This window comes from Nomia melanderi, chromosome 7 (genome assembly GCF_051020985.1).
Source record: "Nomia melanderi isolate GNS246 chromosome 7, iyNomMela1, whole genome shotgun sequence".
Classification (NCBI taxonomy): Eukaryota; Metazoa; Arthropoda; class Insecta; order Hymenoptera; family Halictidae; genus Nomia; species Nomia melanderi.
The window spans coordinates 7,826,693-7,843,556 of record NC_135005.1 but is presented as its reverse complement, the minus strand read 5'-3'; the positions used below and the strand labels follow the sequence as shown (position 1 = coordinate 7,843,556).

At 39.0% G+C, this 16,864-nt stretch overlaps 1 protein-coding gene and 1 long non-coding RNA gene across 3 annotated transcripts; both read right to left on the bottom strand.

Annotated features, from left to right (window-relative positions):
* Nucleotides 1-28: 28 nt before the first annotated feature.
* On the bottom strand, nucleotides 29-8,491 carry LOC116424165 (uncharacterized). The gene is made up of 3 exons (XM_031970192.2): nucleotides 8,047-8,491; nucleotides 2,996-3,814; nucleotides 29-2,693 (listed from the first exon to the last, which is right to left on the bottom strand). Exons 1-3 carry the CDS (start codon nucleotides 8,117-8,119, stop codon nucleotides 2,017-2,019), a joined length of 1,569 nt encoding a protein of 522 aa, XP_031826052.1. The 5' UTR covers nucleotides 8,120-8,491; the 3' UTR covers nucleotides 29-2,016.
* On the bottom strand, nucleotides 3,824-8,024 carry LOC143174720 (uncharacterized). 2 transcript variants are annotated; one of them, XR_012998965.1, is made up of 3 exons: nucleotides 4,750-8,024; nucleotides 4,414-4,581; nucleotides 3,824-4,322 (listed from the first exon to the last, which is right to left on the bottom strand). It is a non-coding gene; the product is annotated as an uncharacterized LOC143174720 (long non-coding RNA). The 2 variants fall into 2 exon arrangements; XR_012998964.1 differs by having other exon boundaries at nucleotides 3,824-4,283.
* Nucleotides 8,492-16,864: the final 8,373 nt, after the last annotated feature.

Below are 16,864 nucleotides of genomic sequence, written 5' to 3'. Positions count from 1 at the left end.
CTCTCAGGAAGGATATAATACAAAGTCATTTGTGTATGGCGATATGTATATATTTTCTCGTTGTAATAGACAATACTTTTACAATTCGTAGAAAAATTGGTAAAACGTTTGTTTAGGCACTCCGGTGTACAAATGGCACGTTACATACATAAAACAACAGTAAATTAAGTCGCGCTAATTAAAAGGGCTAATAATGCGAGATACTCTAAGTACTAATACGTAATGTAAGGGAATGCTATTTACAACGTGTGGCTCACACGGCTATACAATAGAATATTACAAATATCGGGATCCCTATTTTCGATCTACGCCTTGGATCGATGACTAGGATACGCGTACTTATCGTACGCCCTCGCTCCAGGTTAATTGTAAACACAATCTTTTAATTTTACAGTGAAAAAAGAAAAAAAATTGATAAACTACATAAACCTTTAATCATAACTGTTGCTATTCGAATATTCGCGCTACCTCACGAAATTGTTCATTTAAACGCGTAATTAACAAAGATTTTATTTTTACATTAATTGATTAATTACAAAATTCAACGAATTTTCGAATTACGTTTCGTTGGGTTACGCTCGGAATAGCAATGCGAAATTGGACTAGTTTACACTCGGATTGTTACCGTCAGTCGGTAACGGATTAAAAACGATTTTACTTATTATACGATGCGGCTAATAGAGGGCCACATAGACTGCGTACGGCAGTCGAATTCCGTTAACTTCGAATCACAGACAATACGCGTTTTATTTATATAAAAAAAAAGAAAAAAAAAGAAAACGCGCTTAATGCATTACAATATAAAACTACCGTCTTAGATATATGTTCGCGGCCAACACGACGACACCCGAAATTACATTTATCCATATGTTCCTCTATCGATCGTTTCAACAGACATCTTAGGTAACTATTTGGCATTTAAATTCGAATTTCAGATTTACGCGGTTCAAATACACTTTCATTTTCTTCGAATGTGAATTTGAATATCATAGTTGACTGTTCTGTTTAGAACGATCATAAAAGTATCATTAAACTACGACGCTACGAGAACGGTTATTAAACGTGTAATTATTATCTTAGGTAACTATTTCATATTTGAATAAAAATTTCGAATTTTCGCAGATTAAACATATTTTCGCTTCCTTTGAACGTGGACTTGAATTAACTATCGCGGTTGAACGTCCGGTTCAAGACAATCGTAAACATTTTTAAACATGTAATTATACTTATCGAGTTTGGTTCAAGTTGAAATATAATGGTCCTAGTATTCAAAGAGTTCTTTGATTATCTCTGGTTTCGATCGGTGTCCGTCGACATTTTATGGTTAGACGTACCGTAGTTTTCAAGCGTCAAGGAAATATTTTAGCTGCCTGGAAGAGCACGGAGAACTTTGGATTTGATCGACGCGATCAGCGTTAAGGTTAGTACGCGTACATAGGCACTAGATTTCACTTCGAGTCAATAAATTACTCTCTTAATACGACGCGGCGCGCGTGTCTTTGACAAGAACAAAATCTGTCAACGCGAGATTAAAGTTTAAGGCACGACACTCAGGAATCAACGATTCACGATTTCATTCTTACTATGACTATCTGCTAGATGGTCCCTAATTAGGAAGGTGTATGGAATAACATTGCGTCTCGTAATTTCTGTGGATCGCGGTTACACGATTCATGACCGGCTTTCCCGCCAAATTTGATTCTACTTTCGACTATTAGAAAAAGAAAAAAAGGGTGATCGTTTCGAAGGCATCGGTCGGTAACAAGAATTTCAAACGTTCCCGCCACTAAACAGAAAAAAACGGACTTACTTCGGTATATTGGTAGGAATGACACTAGTTGCTAGCAAATAATGACGTCTCGTCATTTCTACAAAACAATGGTGTATCTGTTCGTCTTCGGTTTCGGATAACGATCGTTTCACGGCCGTCCCGACGTTCTGTGAAAATAGGTTATGTGTCCCAGCCCGCCATCGGTTTCTATTTTACCTACGCTCGCTAATGCAGTTATTCAATATTTATGCGATAGCCAGATTGAGGGTCATCGTTGTTGGTCTGGAGAACGCGGAGGTCCTCCTAGGATCCGAGAAGTCGAAACTGTTCGAGGAATTTTGGCCGTCGTTGCCGAAACGACCGAGATGCTCCGGATTTGGGGAAATCACGGACGTTCTGATCACCATTCGAGATACGCATTCCTGCTCTTTCGTCGACTCGTCCGTCATGTTTCTTTCCGACTCCTCGATCGAAGGAGGTGTCTTCTCTCTGCAGGGTCGTTTCGATGGCGGGTTAGCCGCGTCTGATATTCTGGTGTGCCTGATGATTGCGGAGAACGCGGATGACGAGTTTCTTTGATCACGGTTCAGGTCGAGCCGGGGTACTATCACACTGGTAGGTGACGCGGTGACGCAGGGCGTCGTCGTCAACCGGTTCAACGACGAGGATGACAATGGCGGGCAAGATTTAGTGGACGCTATTTTTTGGTCGTTCCCATCCGATTTCTCCGTGGACGAGCGATGATGTGCGCGCATGCAGGACGATTCCTCGTGCTTGTAGAGATAGGACTTCAGAGCGAACGCTTTGCCGCAACGGCCACACACGTGCGGTTTCGTGTTCGAGTGAGTCTGGATGTGAGCACGTAGGTTCGACTTGTCGGCGAACGCTTTGTTGCAGATCGTGCATTTGAATGGTTTTTCGCCTGAAATGGAAAATGTAAATAATCGTTATGCTACGCGAAAATTTGTTCAAAGGGCAATTACTTATTTCTGGTTTTTCAATTAAAGGAAATACAAGAGTATGTATTTTAACAGATACATTCAAGATACTTTGGGGAGTGACTGGTTGCGACGGACAGAACAATGGCGGGACTTATTCAGGTATAGTAAAAATGTGATAAACATTGAAATGGAATATAGTGTAACTTGATAATGGTACTATTTTATTTGTTTCAGGTATGTATTTCATAAGGTTTTCTCTTATTACGTAGATATGAAGGTTCACCTGTATGCGTACGTATGTGTCCCTGAAGCAGCCACGGCCTCGAGAAGCACTTGCCGCAGTAATGGCACTTGCACCCCTGATTGTGCGTTCTGACGTGCATGCTGAAAGCAGGCATACTGACGTAGACCTTGTCGCAGTGAGGGCACCTCCTCGCTTTTTTGTCTCCGAGGGATCTGTGAGTCTGCCTGTGTCTGGCTAAGTTCGACGAAGTCGAGTACTTCTTCCCGCAGTCCGGGCATTCATGGTCCTCATTGTCCTCGGACTTCGACGCTTCCGTTGAGGTCGAGGTTGTCCTTCTGCCTTGAGGTACGACGGACAATACTGGTGACACAGTTTCCGATTCCGTTTTGTCCAACGAGTTGTCAGACACTTCCATGCGTCGTTCGTCTTGCAAACGATGAGGATGGGCCGACACGTGGATGCCTAGAACCGTGTTCCTCTCCGAGTGGCTCTGCAAGATCTCCCGTTCAGACTCAATCCTCTCAAAGAACAGTCTGGTTCTTTCCCCCAATGTTTGTTCGTCGTCGATCGGCCTGCCGTGGTCCTGGAACTGCGAGTCCGGTTGCTTGGTCCGCGGTGTCACGATCCTGTCTGAGAATTGAGCGCATCTAGGCGAGGCTGGCTGCTGATAAATTACGTTGCTGGGGTGAATCAGCGTGCCAGCAGCCGCGGCTAAGCTCACTTCGGCCAATTTCGTCAGGTTGTACAGTTCTTCAGGGCACTCCGACGACGTTTCACTGCCGCATTCGCTTGCGCCGTCCGACGTCGGATGATTGCTGCTGTAGTCGGCCAGTCGAACGCCTCTCTCAGGGCTGAAGTCTGCGCAAAGGATCGAACGGGGACCATTAAACAAGCACGCTACAACGATATCTATGGGTGATCTTATTTTCGACCTAATCTGTACAACGGGCCTGCGAATTTCGTGTTCAAGGAGATCGCAATTTGTCAAGCGCACCCGTAAGCGCCAGACTGTTACACTCCGCGAAATTTAGAGACGATCAAATTGCAGCGCTAGGAATCGTTTGTCATCGTTAGCAAGGTTTCTACGCGTTCGAACGCGTTTTGGCGCACGTCCAAGAGATTCTCGTGATCGGACTCAAGGAAATTCCGATTGATACTTCGATCTGGTTTCAACTGATTGTTTCGTGATGCATAGTTCGGGCCGGTTTTACGAGCCAGTTCCTCACAGGTTATCGGGAAGAGATTCTTGAGGCTACCGGACTTTTTTAAGATTAACGAGGATTTCAGTCATACAATTTGTTTGCCTTTATTGAGGAATACTGTCTCCCTGTAAATGATTGTGAAGTACCTTTCTCGGTATTATCACCTTAATTTCAATTTTTAAGATTATTTCTTTAATGATTTAAACACAAAATCCAGGATGATCATTAGCTTGCCTTTTAAATAGAATCCGATACCTTTAATGAATCACACGATAAGATGGTACTGTCAATCAGTTTCGATAGACCTATAAATAATATCAGATCTCCAAGGACACCAGTTCAGACACAACAAATTTTAATCAACAAATTTCCGTGGTCTTACATCGAACGATAGAAACGAAACTTCGCAACAAGAAGGAATACCTGTAATCAAACAAACATCAATCGTTATCCACCGATTTTAAAGTTACCCTCAAACCAACAAATAAAAATTTAGAAACACCGACAACACTGATAAAAGAAGTCTGACCGATTTCTCAACGTTCAGCACAAATGTAGTGGTAACTACCCTACAAACAAAGATTGGCGAACCTAGAAAGAGAGGGCAGGTGTGAAAGTTCTACTGGAAACTGAATCGTAACTCGTCCTCGACCGAAGACTTTATCCGCGCCAAGAGGAATTACGGCGATCCCCGAATACTTCTAAGAAATCAGTTCAGAGGCGTTTTTTTTCCGCGAACGTCGAGAAAAGCTCCGCGTGTATCGAAGCCCGCGGAGCATCTTCGCATTAGAGTCCACCGGCTGCTCCGTTTTTGGGGAGAACGGAAATAGAGCGTCTTTTCCTCTCCCTTCTTTTTATCGTTCTCTCTCCGTCTGTACTCCGGGCTTTCCACGCCGCGGACGTCGGAAAGCTTTGGAGGGGTTGACGGCATCGTGGCGGTATGCGCTGCGCGATGCGAGGAGCTTCGTGACGCATCTAGCGTCTCCTATTCTTAAAACGGTTCGCGGCGATGGCGTGCCCACCTTAATCGCGAAGCAACGACCAGCGTGCGTGCATGCTTGCGTCCCTTTCGGCTCTCACGCGGAGCTTTCGATCGAGGTCAACGAGATCCACTGATCCCGCTGGATTGTGCTTCCGCCGCCGTTAATCTTTAACGCATTGTGGATCAGACACTTTGTTGTCAATCATGCTTAGTAACCATCTACTTTTTTAAGTAGTTTTTAGTTACTTAGAATGGTTACAAGTTAGGAATCTTTGATGTGTTAAGTACTTAGCTTCAAGGAATATTTTAATATTAGTTTAATGTTTTAATAATTTCAATATTTAATGTTAAACATTTTTATGTGATAAAACTACAAACGGAACTCCAGGTATCGCATTACATTAATTATCAGATTAATATGTGTTTAGAATCAAAACTGGTTATTTCTTTAGTTTGCTTCTTTAAGTGTCTTGCGAAAGTTTGTAAACGATAATTATTTTTATGTTATTTTATTAATTCTGGAGAGAACAACGCAACAGAGACGCGTTTTACTAGTCAGTTACAGTGCGAAAACAGATTAAATTAAGGGTTCATATTTTGACTGCCATGTCAGCCGAATTCGGGCAATACGATTTTTTCTATGAACTTGAACATTAATTTTCTTGATGACGCGCCTACTGAATCGAATGTTAGGGTTAAAAGAACAATGGCTCATGAGAGATCTTCACCTTCCAATTTCTGTTTTATTTAGGAAATTGCCTGTTCTGCATATGATTTCGATAAAGTGTGATGCTGCGATCACCGTATTCATGGTACATTTTCCAGTAACCCTTGAACCGGATGGAGAACTCGGTCTGCTCATTAAGTTCTGATTCTACTAAAAATGAATCTACTGACAATTTCGATTTTCTGATATGTCTCCTCGCTGCCTCTGATTTTATAAGGTAGAAAAAGGATTGTAAATAAATAAGAAACAAAGACACAGAGTTAGTACTCCGCACAGATGTCGGCTTGAAGTGTTAAACAGCAGTTTGCCCTTTTGCGAACGATCTCTACCCGATTTATGAAGCGGTTAATGTCTCTAGGTATACGAAAAACAATAGTTAGGTTGATTCATGACTGGCGTAGTTGAGATTCTCAAAAGCAACCGGAAGTATAAATAACATTCGGTCGGAATGGTTGAATTTTGAAATGTAAAGGGTTAACATTACTAAGTTCATCAATCTTAACGGATTAATCATCATCGTGGTCATTTATGAATTCCTAGAGCGCAATGGAAGTCTGCGAAGCTCCCGATCAAATTGAAACCTCTTAGGGGACGGTCTAGCTAACGTGGACGGTGGAATAGAACCTAATACATCGATTAATACAGCGTTTATTAAAATATCTTTCATTTAAACTAACAATGCACTCTCCGGCTGTGAAATGTTGGCAATTATTCTTTATGACGAGAAGGTAGAGAGACAAGGAGACTCTTCCGCTAACGATGTTTCGGCCGCCTCGGTTTTCGATGTATAGTCATTATTGATGCGCAGCAATAACAAACGACGGAAGCGAGATCGAATGCGACGACGTGAGATGTAACGATAGAGAACAAAGCTGGCGACACTATGACTTTGATTTCTATCCTTACTTCTCGCTTCCGTCCTGTGTTATTACTGCGCACCAATGATGACTATGCGTTGAAAACTGAGGCGGTCGAAAAATCATGAGTGGAAGAATCCCCTTGCCTTCCTGACTTTTCGTCTCGAAGAATAACCACCACCAACACTTCTCAACCAGAGAGTACTTATATCTTGCGTTTTTGAAAATCTTGCTTAGGATCGAGACTCAGTTTACTATCTCTGATAGCACCTTTAGCATATGCTCTCTTTGTTTCTACAATTGCGTGTACTAATATTTAACGTTAAGATTCTACCGACCAACACTTATTTAGTAATCCTTTTAAATTATTAATCCAGTCATTTATATGCTAAAATCCATGAATGACAATGGCAACTGAATTTGTGATATAAAAGTTCAGGAAGCTAATGGAATGATATCTTTAGAACATTAATTAAACTTTTGCCGAAGTTTGGCTGAAAATAGAAATAATTGAATGATGAAGTTACTCATTGCAGTTAAAGATTTCCTAACACATCTTTCAACGGCAATGACAACTGACTACAATCGCGAACCAACAAGTCTCTCCAAACACGACACAGCAATTTCTTCAAGACAACTACTCCAACGAAAACTAGTCAGTTCTTTTCAAATGTCCTCTATGAATGGGCTTTTGATAGCCGAAGTGTCGAGCATTATATTCATCGGTGTACAGACTCTACCAAAGTCGGAATCCAACTGCGACGACAGTAAGCTTAATCTCAGAGACCGGCGACGGCCCACGAGAACGCGGAAGATCGAGAAAAATCCTGGCACGGGCCCGAAATCGCGAAGACATGAGTCGGATAACAAGAACTCTACGAGAATGAAAAACATTGCAAGTGCCAATCGTCAAATTCCTGAAGATCAAGAAAAAAAGTCGCTTACATTAAAGCAATGTCATCCTTTAGTACTGTTAAGACTCACAAAACAAAAATTATACTTAACTGCCGTCTAACAATGCAGCATAACCTCGATGATCCGATTTAATAGGAGCTATCAGCCCAAACAAAAGAAAGGTCAAGAAGAAATTTTTCAAAGTACGTTTACAAAATTGCTACATGTCCTGAGCTATAATCCAAGACTAATCCAAGACCCAAATTGCTGACTTCACGAATGACCAAATCTATCTAGCGCATAAAGTAGAAAGACTCGGTTTTCAAGGTCCTATCGCATCTACATTAGAATATTTTCCAATCCGAAAAAACCAAATTTCTAGTTCTGGCGCTTGCAACGTTTCCTTTAGTTTCTTTGAATGAACGAACCTCTTCCGGATCCGTCGAACTCCTCGTCGACCCCGTTGTACCGGCGATGCGTGATCAGGAAGGCCCTCGGCATCTTCCCTGCGGGGTTGTCGGCGTGTTCCTCGCGCTCGGTTCTCTCTTCACAGTCCTCCACGGGTCACACAAATCATGCCTCGGTTCTAATCCCACTGGTGTCACCACACGTTTCACACCGACGAGACGCTTGACGAGAGAATGATCGTTAAACTCGACGGTACGAGCTGGCACGCGATTTCTTTGATCGAGACTGAGGGTAGGGGAAAATAAAAATGTGCGTGTATGTATATGTATATATGTATGGGTGTAAGATGTAAATAAATAAAAAGCTGTCGCGTCGAAGGCGACCGTGCCCTGTGCACACGTTCAGGGAGAACAGGGGTGCGTCCGCCTCGAGGTTTTCGGGCGTAATAGTTGCTCCGGCTAAGATTCGGGGCTACATATAGGAGCGCAGCCTCCCTCGCCCTCCACCGCCACTCGCCAGCCTCCTGTTCTCTTCTTCGTCTTCTTCTTCAGCTGCCGCGCGCCGTGCACGCGCTCGGAAGGGTGTCGCGACGCGACGCGTCCTCCGTCGGCCCGCTTCTGTTTTCGACCGGTGGCGAACAGTGGGGCATTTGCACGAACAACTGAGTAAAAAGCAATTTTACGAAATTTTATTTTGGATGATATGAGCTTTAGTGTTTGAAGTAGGTTAATGTGCTAGGAATTAAGTGGCGGTGAGCTTTGATGAGGGTTAGAGATTTTTGTACTGTACCATTGTGGTACAGTACAAGGAAAACTGAGTAAAAGGCAATTTTATGACATTTTATTTTGAGTGGTATAAATTTTAGTGTTTGAAATAGGTGAATATGCGGGGAACGATGTAACAATCATTTTTTTAACTACAGTGTATTCATGAAGCGCTGACATTTGCCGAAAGTTAATCATTTCTGTACTGTATCTATTACTTTTGGAATTCTTTGAAACAATTTCTGTAGGCTTTGAACAGCTTGTGCGAATTTGTCTTCAGTGTGAATGTTTTTCAAGTATGTTATATACTTTTAATAATTCTTCACCTCTGTACCATATATCTGTACGTATATAATCATCGTTACGCATGTTTAACGATGACTAATTCATCACTAATGTTTTTTTTACTATTACACCATTTCACGAATAATTTTGTAATCTTTCATTAAGACATCGTCGAATATACGTTAGCAATGTTTAAAGTAACCATCATACCAAATATTTCATTGTATTCTATTATACATGCAGGTACTGCTCAGTTACAGGTGGTCCAATAAAGGTTTGAACTTCAATATCTCCACTGTTTATGGAAATATGAAAAAACTCCATTCACAAAATTTATTCAGTATAAAGGGTGCTATAATGTGGCGTTAATAATTCTTTTATACATATAAGAATTTTAGAGATTTCAGGGTCATCTTGATTGTTTAAATGTCAAAATGAATTTTTTATTTCACAATGTTATATCTGATGTTAAGACGAATTCAATGACCTACTACATTATGACTTCGAGCCTATAAATAACGCTAAAGTAGTTTTGTCCGGTTTTTCGGTGCAAATGTCCCACAGTGTGCCTCATCGACTTCAGATTGTCGTCAGTGTTATTTACACAGTCGTTAGCAGTGCAATTAAAATAATGGTAGTATATTTATATACTGATACAAAAAAAATATTTATCGATACAATTGAGACATGTTGACTCCCATAGTGGCAGCAATCGATTAAGATAGTCGATAATTACTGAAAAGTTTTTTCAATTATACTAGTTAATATCTTTATATTTTTCTTCTTCATAATATTTCAATATTTTATGAAATTGTCAGAGAGACAAATGTATTTATTAGTTATTACCATATCCAAAATTATATACATATATACACACACACTTATATACGATAATGAATTATACACTAGGCACTTTGCCTAAATTCTATTAAGTGTCTATTAAATTTTGCAGAAGACACTATCACATTTATGATTCATATTTCTGTCGATATTAAATGGAACTGTAAAGAAATCATAGCAAATGTTCTTTGCGTGTAACACACGTGACAATTCATGAACTGACTTCACTTTCGGCATTGGCTACAATTAATTCATCAGGTTAACAAAAAATTTGAATATTCCACTAGTTTTTTTTCTTCTCACTGAGTCGTGCTAACGGATTTGATTAGAAAATCGGAATCTAGCCCAGGTCTTACTTAGTAAAATTAGATGGACCTTTTGAGTGAGCCATTACTATCCTACTCAAATAAGTTACATTATGTTGCTCGCGAAGAATTTGAAAAAATAATAAATCAAGTATCAGACTTGAAATAAAACATGAGGTATTGCGTAGCGGAATTTTGAAAACATTCTGCACCTTGGGAAGTTAGTGGAAAATTAAAATAAATGGTGATCTTTTATGCAGACTGTGAATTTTATACATTTTTGCCGTACGAAAATCTGTGAAATTTATAAAAAATTGCGATAGCAAATATTCATAAAATATATAATTTAATAACAAAGAAGACAAGAATACCTTCGAAGGTTATCACTGTTAATAATTTTCAGTATGTATATCAATTGTATATATAAAAAGATTGTACTATAGTTCATTAAATTTCTTAGTAAATTAATCAATTGATTTTCTTAATTTTCCAAATATCACTGAAACTTTCATTTTATTTGTAATCTTTACATTGAAATTCTTACATTTACATTATCAAATGATATTTATAAATTTTAAACGTATTTACATTATTATTTTTGCTTGATACCAACTTTTCTGAATCAGTGTGCAAAAATATTACATCTCCATAAACAACTACGGGTCTATTTTCATCGAAATGAAACAAAAAAAGTAAAAAGTATATGTACACATGTAACGGGTGTGAAGTTTAACGGCGGAAAAAATGTGCCTTTGTTAAAGCCGGCTTTGTAGAAGAGGTCTTTAAAGAAAAATAGACGATCCATTAATTATTTTGAAAAGCTTCCCTTCTAAGAATCACTATTTTAATTACTTCCTACGATCATCTCACCCTCCTGGACACCCACAAAGAGCTACTGTAAATGTACGTGCACTTCAAAGGTGGTTCGCTAAATATAAGAACAGAGCCACGGACCTTGAAGACGATTCCCGCGCTGGAAGGTCGAAGATTGACAACAAAACTTTCCGCACTGCATTAGCCTCTTTCCCTACAATATTGAGTCAGATTCGTGACGAAAAATTTTCAATCGAATTCCACAAATCTAAATGTTATTTATATATTTTTCATACAAATAAAATATTATTTGTTTATTGCCAATAGTTTGCCTTTACAGTAAACGTGGACACAGAATAAGCATCAAATTCTTTTCTTTTTGTACTAAATTGTTAACGGTGAAGTAGTTTTGTCAAGCACAGTTGTGAGAAATTATTGGATAAGGGGTTAAAGAAAGATCTGTGCTCCTTGTCGGTGTTTAAAATATTGGGGAAACCGATGTATAAGTTTTTCTTGGATTATTCTCGAACACAAAAGAAGAAAATTGTTTATACACGATTATCCAATCGATCAACTCGTAACCGCGAGCCATTTTGTGTTAGTCGCCATATTGCAGACGCTCTAAGGTTAAACGCACGCGAGTGGTTTGCGACAAAATGTCGCAGTGGCGATTGTTTTGGAATAACAGAGAAATAACGTTTTTCTGTCTCGCAAAAGGAAGAATACGAGAACTTTATGTTTCTATTTTTCCAAAACAATCGCGAATAAGACATTTTGTCGCGACAGCTTCTGTTCATTTAGCCTTAATAACTAATAGCGAATGTTTCATACGGACTTATTATGAATTTCATATTTTTTGCGGCTAACAGTGACTGGAAAAAGAGGTGTGGTATTTAGAAATATTTAATAAACAATAGTTCCTTTATTCGTAACATAATAATATAATGTAATGGATTCCCTATGGTAACACTATAAATCTAGGAGATAATTCTAGAATTACTCGATCTTTTTTTTAAACTTTGTTTTTGACATCAAACACATATTGTGTAGATTAATCGCGTTTGTCAACGAAACAAACAATAACAAAAGAGAAACATATACATATATACAAACGTAATCAAAGAAATTGTTTAAAGATAGTTATTTCCTTCTCAAACTTTCTAACTTGCTTTGGACACTTTTTTCATTGGACTTCGACAATTGTAACACAATTTCTAACTGAACATACTATCGCAGAACATATATTGTGCGGATTAACCGCGTTTGTCAACGGGACAAAACAAACAAAAACAGGAGGGAAGAACACCGTAACGATATTCCGCTAGCAGCGAATGAAGGGTCAGGCAATTCTATTTCGGTGCGAAGCCACCGTTGGTAGACAGATTTTGTGGGATCGACGGCACGCGTCCGATGTTCATTAACTGCCACCGGACCGAAAAAGTTTCGAGCGCGGCTCTTTCAGCCCCTGCCGCCACGGGGCCGGAACAGAGGATGAAAAAGCGCGAAGACTGGCCGGGGAACGATTCATCGGTAAGTACACGAAGAACGTTTGCTCGCGAGTGGAGTGAAACTTCCTCGAACTTCGATGAATCGTGTCAGCAAATGTTTCGGGAAGCGGGACGATGAGCTAGCACGCGAGCAATTTCCACGTGGTCATCGTTGATTATAAATAATATATATTATTATAAGAGGAAGAGAATGTTATTGATATAAACGATATTTTAATTGCACAATATTTAACCTTTTGCGGTCGTGTGCCTACTTTCAGCCACAAAAGTTCTTTTACCATTCTAGTCCATAAAACTTGATACCTATGTTAAATGAAACTCTATTATTGTCTTACAGTTGTTTAAAGTTCTAAGAAAATAATCAGTTTCATTTATTTTTTGTAGTCACATGTTATGTTGCTACTGACCAGTTCATTGAGATTAATTCTGACTTGCATGACACTATTGTATAAAATTGCATTATTAAGTATTAAAATATTGAATGTTACAATATTGAATATTAGAGTATTGAATATTACAATATTGAGTATTACAATACTGAATAATAGAATATTGAGTATTACAGTGTTAAATATTGCAATATTAAATATCACAATATTACTTTACTATAAATACTCATTGACGTCTTATGTTGAAAGTAACTTACCAAGCAATCATACATGCATCAATCAGCAAAATGTTTCACATATCAATACATTATACAAAAGTTATTATTAAATGTTACATTTTGTAATTTTCTATGTATCAAATTAAGTGGCCACCAAAACTGACCCCCGGTAGTGCAAAAGGTTAAGTTTAGGTGTCGGCGCCAATGTGCACCGTGGGAAAGGGGCAGGAGGGTCGGAGGGAGGAAATGTAATGGAAACTGAGGTTTTCTGCGCGAGTGCAGCGTGAAACGCGTCGCTCGGGCAAAGAGAGAGACTATGCAGGCAGCGGGCTTTTTGGTCGGCGATTGAATGAATGCCACGCGAGTTAGTCAGCGTCGCGGTGCTAAATTCGGCGGACGCCTGGCGTCGATCCAGAAGAACCACCCAGCGCACCAACCTGCTTCTATCCTGTAGCCGCCCAATGAAACAACGAGACCGACGATGTTTTCCTATTCGTTTTGACGCACACCCCTTCTCTTGCCCCTCTCATCTTGTCAATGTCCCATCTCCTGACGAATAATTTCATCCCTACACGAAGATTAACCCTTTGCCCTCGAGTGGGAACTCAGGAACTTAGTTTCTCACAGGCAAATTACAAAATTCGACGTTAAATGTCGTATAACTTGCTGCAATGGTTTCGGGAATCTTTTAACGCTGGAATTTTTGTTATTTTCGTGAAGCTCTATGTTTTTAAGATTAAAAAGTGCTGACACAACGCAACCGAAAATGTATTAACGTTTAGAGAGAATGTTTTGAGAAATAATAAAAGTACTGGTTCAAACTTATTTGTGACTTTTTTTTATACCTTACCGAAACTTTTGCAGCAACCCACTGTACTAGGATAGCTAAAATGTCTGGTTGTATTTTTAAATGAGGTTTAATGAAAAATTTGAATATGGCAAGTATTAAAGTATTGAAATGTAAACTTTTATAAACATTTGTTTTCTTATTCTGTTTTGTTAAATGAATTTTGTTGATTTTATGGGTTTTGATGGTTTCTTGTACGGCAGCCAACACGTTAACTCTTTGTGTATGCAACTATATAGGTGCAGTTTCATTCTTCCTTGGATAGATTTTTATTTTTTTGTAAATATTTTTTGTTTTCCATCCAGATCTCCGTTCTTAATAATTTATTGAAAAAACATAAAATTTCTAGGTATTTCCATGCCAAACATTGCTTTAAAGTACAATTATTGGTAACAAAAGAATAATATTTACTTTGAACTGCAAATATACAAAACATTTTAATTGTTAATGCTTCAACGACCTGTGTCTTTGTTGCTTTTGTTGAACACATTAAACAAGAATGTTATTCGATAGTAAAATAATTTTCATTATTTTATTATGATAGCTAAGTAACAAATGGAAGTTAAAAGAGTTTCTAGAATATATTCGACTGTGGGTGGTGAATCTCACGATAACACAGTACAAGAAAATCCTGTCGATGAGTTCGTATAATTCATTCCGATTAGAAATGCCGGAGAGAAAAATCCGCTGCGGTCAGATGAGTCAAGTCTTTTATTTTTAAATCGCCGATCTTACGGGAGCTGGTGGACCTGAGTACCACTTGGTGGTGTGTTGAACTGTGCTATACATTCGGAGTAGTTGGAAGCCACTGTATTTTGATCAAAAACTATAAGCCCCAATTATATTGTAGAACACAATAATTTTAACAATGGATATGTAAAGTTCTCATCTGAAACTCTCATCTTTAAAAATAATAAAATAACAGCAGTTTAAAGTGCATTGAAAATGAACTAATTTTTACTGAATCACTGAAATTTTTCCATAATATTGTATCTAATAACCTAGATTTCAAGCTGCATTCTACAAATACTAGTAGCAAAAAAGTTTCAAAATATTGCTGTGACTATTGTATAACTACATAAGGTAATCTAATTATTGGTTTAATTTGCTTTCAAATCTTTAAATTTCTATCTGTTTATAATAATGTGCCTCTATGTTATTCGTATGCATCTTCTATAAATATAATGAACAACCCTTGCCAATCCTGGTCAACCCTTTGCAAACAAAGATTTTTTAACGCTAGAGCTACCGAATAGTTACGGTCACTTATTTATAATATCTCATGAAGGTTTTACAACTATATTTTTCAACGTTTAAAGCAACTACTGTGGCTACATATGCACAAATACATATAATCCTCTTAATAATTCACGCAATAAAAATTCTAAAATGGGTTTGACCTGTCTAACTATTTCTGTGTTAAAGGAATACGTATATACATTTGAATACGTATGCATTAACGCTTTCAGATGCACATTACGAGGTACACTGTTTTACTACTTTAATATTTGACACAATTTAAAACTGCTTTGAGCTTATTTCTATCAGAAAAGTAGTATACTATCACTATTTTATTCGCAATAACGATTTAATTAATTAATAATAGCGAAATAATTATTCAAATGCCAGTTCTTCGTTATTAGATAAGTGAACAACAATTCTGTATAAAAATCAGGTCAAAAGGGGTTAAAAAGAGAGGAAACTACGCATGAAGCTATCTCTTATAGTTCGAATAATTCAATTACTTGTTCAGAACTTTCACACTTCATATATAAAAGTGTGATGTCGTGCTTCTTCGAAGGGTCGAATTATAAAGCAAAGGGGTTAATTCGTCGTTTTTTTCCCAACGGAACATACCCGTTCGCTCGGAAATCCGGCTAGTCTGATTGTTTTCAAAGCGGATTCGAAGAACAGGTGTCTTGCGGGGGTGTGGATGGGGGTGGCGAGGGGGGGACACATATCGTAATCGGTGGCGCGGAGGTATCGACGACGTCGCGCCTAAAAATAAAGTCACGAGCGTCGGGCATCCTCGGACTGACGCAACCCCGCGACTTGCCAAGCGCTTTTCTCGGCGGAGGATGGATTGCCGGGGGCGTCCACGAAAATAGGGGAGGGTTTTCGCGCCGCGTGTCATCGGATATATCAGAGGGCGTTGGTGATTTGTCTCGCGGTCGCGTTAACCCTTCGCATTTTTGTAATCTGTATGGTGAAGATTTTTAACTGAATTTAATAAACATCACTGTTATCTGGTAATATGTGAATTAAAATGGGAGACTACGTTGTTGATACCAATATTCAACGTTTGACGATTATATTGACACTTGTACTGAATATAAAATCAAACTGCTATGCTGCAGTTAGTCGTAAACTAAATTTGATCGAAGTATTCGTTATCTATAAATTTGAAAATATTGTTTGGCTCGTGAGGAATTTTGAATGCTTCGGACCATAAAGGATTATTTTTAAAAACCTTCGTCTGGAAAAGGTTAGATAAAGGAATACTCTTGACAGCAAAGAGTCAATATTTCCAAAATCTGCCGACTACAAAGGGTTAACATCTCAAAAATTCCACCCCAGTAGAAGACCAATCAATCTTAAATTTCTCCTGGTGCACAACGAAACAATTCTAAACGGTCTCGAAAAAGATCACGAGGCAAGTGGTTAATAACCGGCTGGGCATTCTACAGGTGCCCGAAACGCGAGGCGCGCGCGCCGCGCTGATCCGTCGAGCAAACACGACACGCCGCGCGGCGCGTATTTTCGGCACCGGGTTGGAGGAGCTCCAGGTGGCGGAGGAGGAAGTGCGCGGTTGTATGTACATACTTACGTGCAACCGTCACGAGGAACGGGACGAACGGTCCCCACTGAT

Excerpts from the sequence above, each read along its gene's own strand:
- LOC116424165 (XM_031970192.2), bottom strand. The coding sequence starts at position 8,119 with ATGCCGAGGGCCTTCCTGATCACGCATCGCCGGTACAACGGGGTCGAC. Across the intron at positions 3,815-8,046 it reads GTTCGACGGATCCGGAAGAG|ACTTCAGCCCTGAGAGAGGC; the intron begins GTTCGTTCATTC and ends TCCTTTGCGCAG. Across the intron at positions 2,694-2,995 it reads ACACATACGTACGCATACAG|GCGAAAAACCATTCAAATGC; the intron begins GTGAACCTTCAT and ends TTTCCATTTCAG.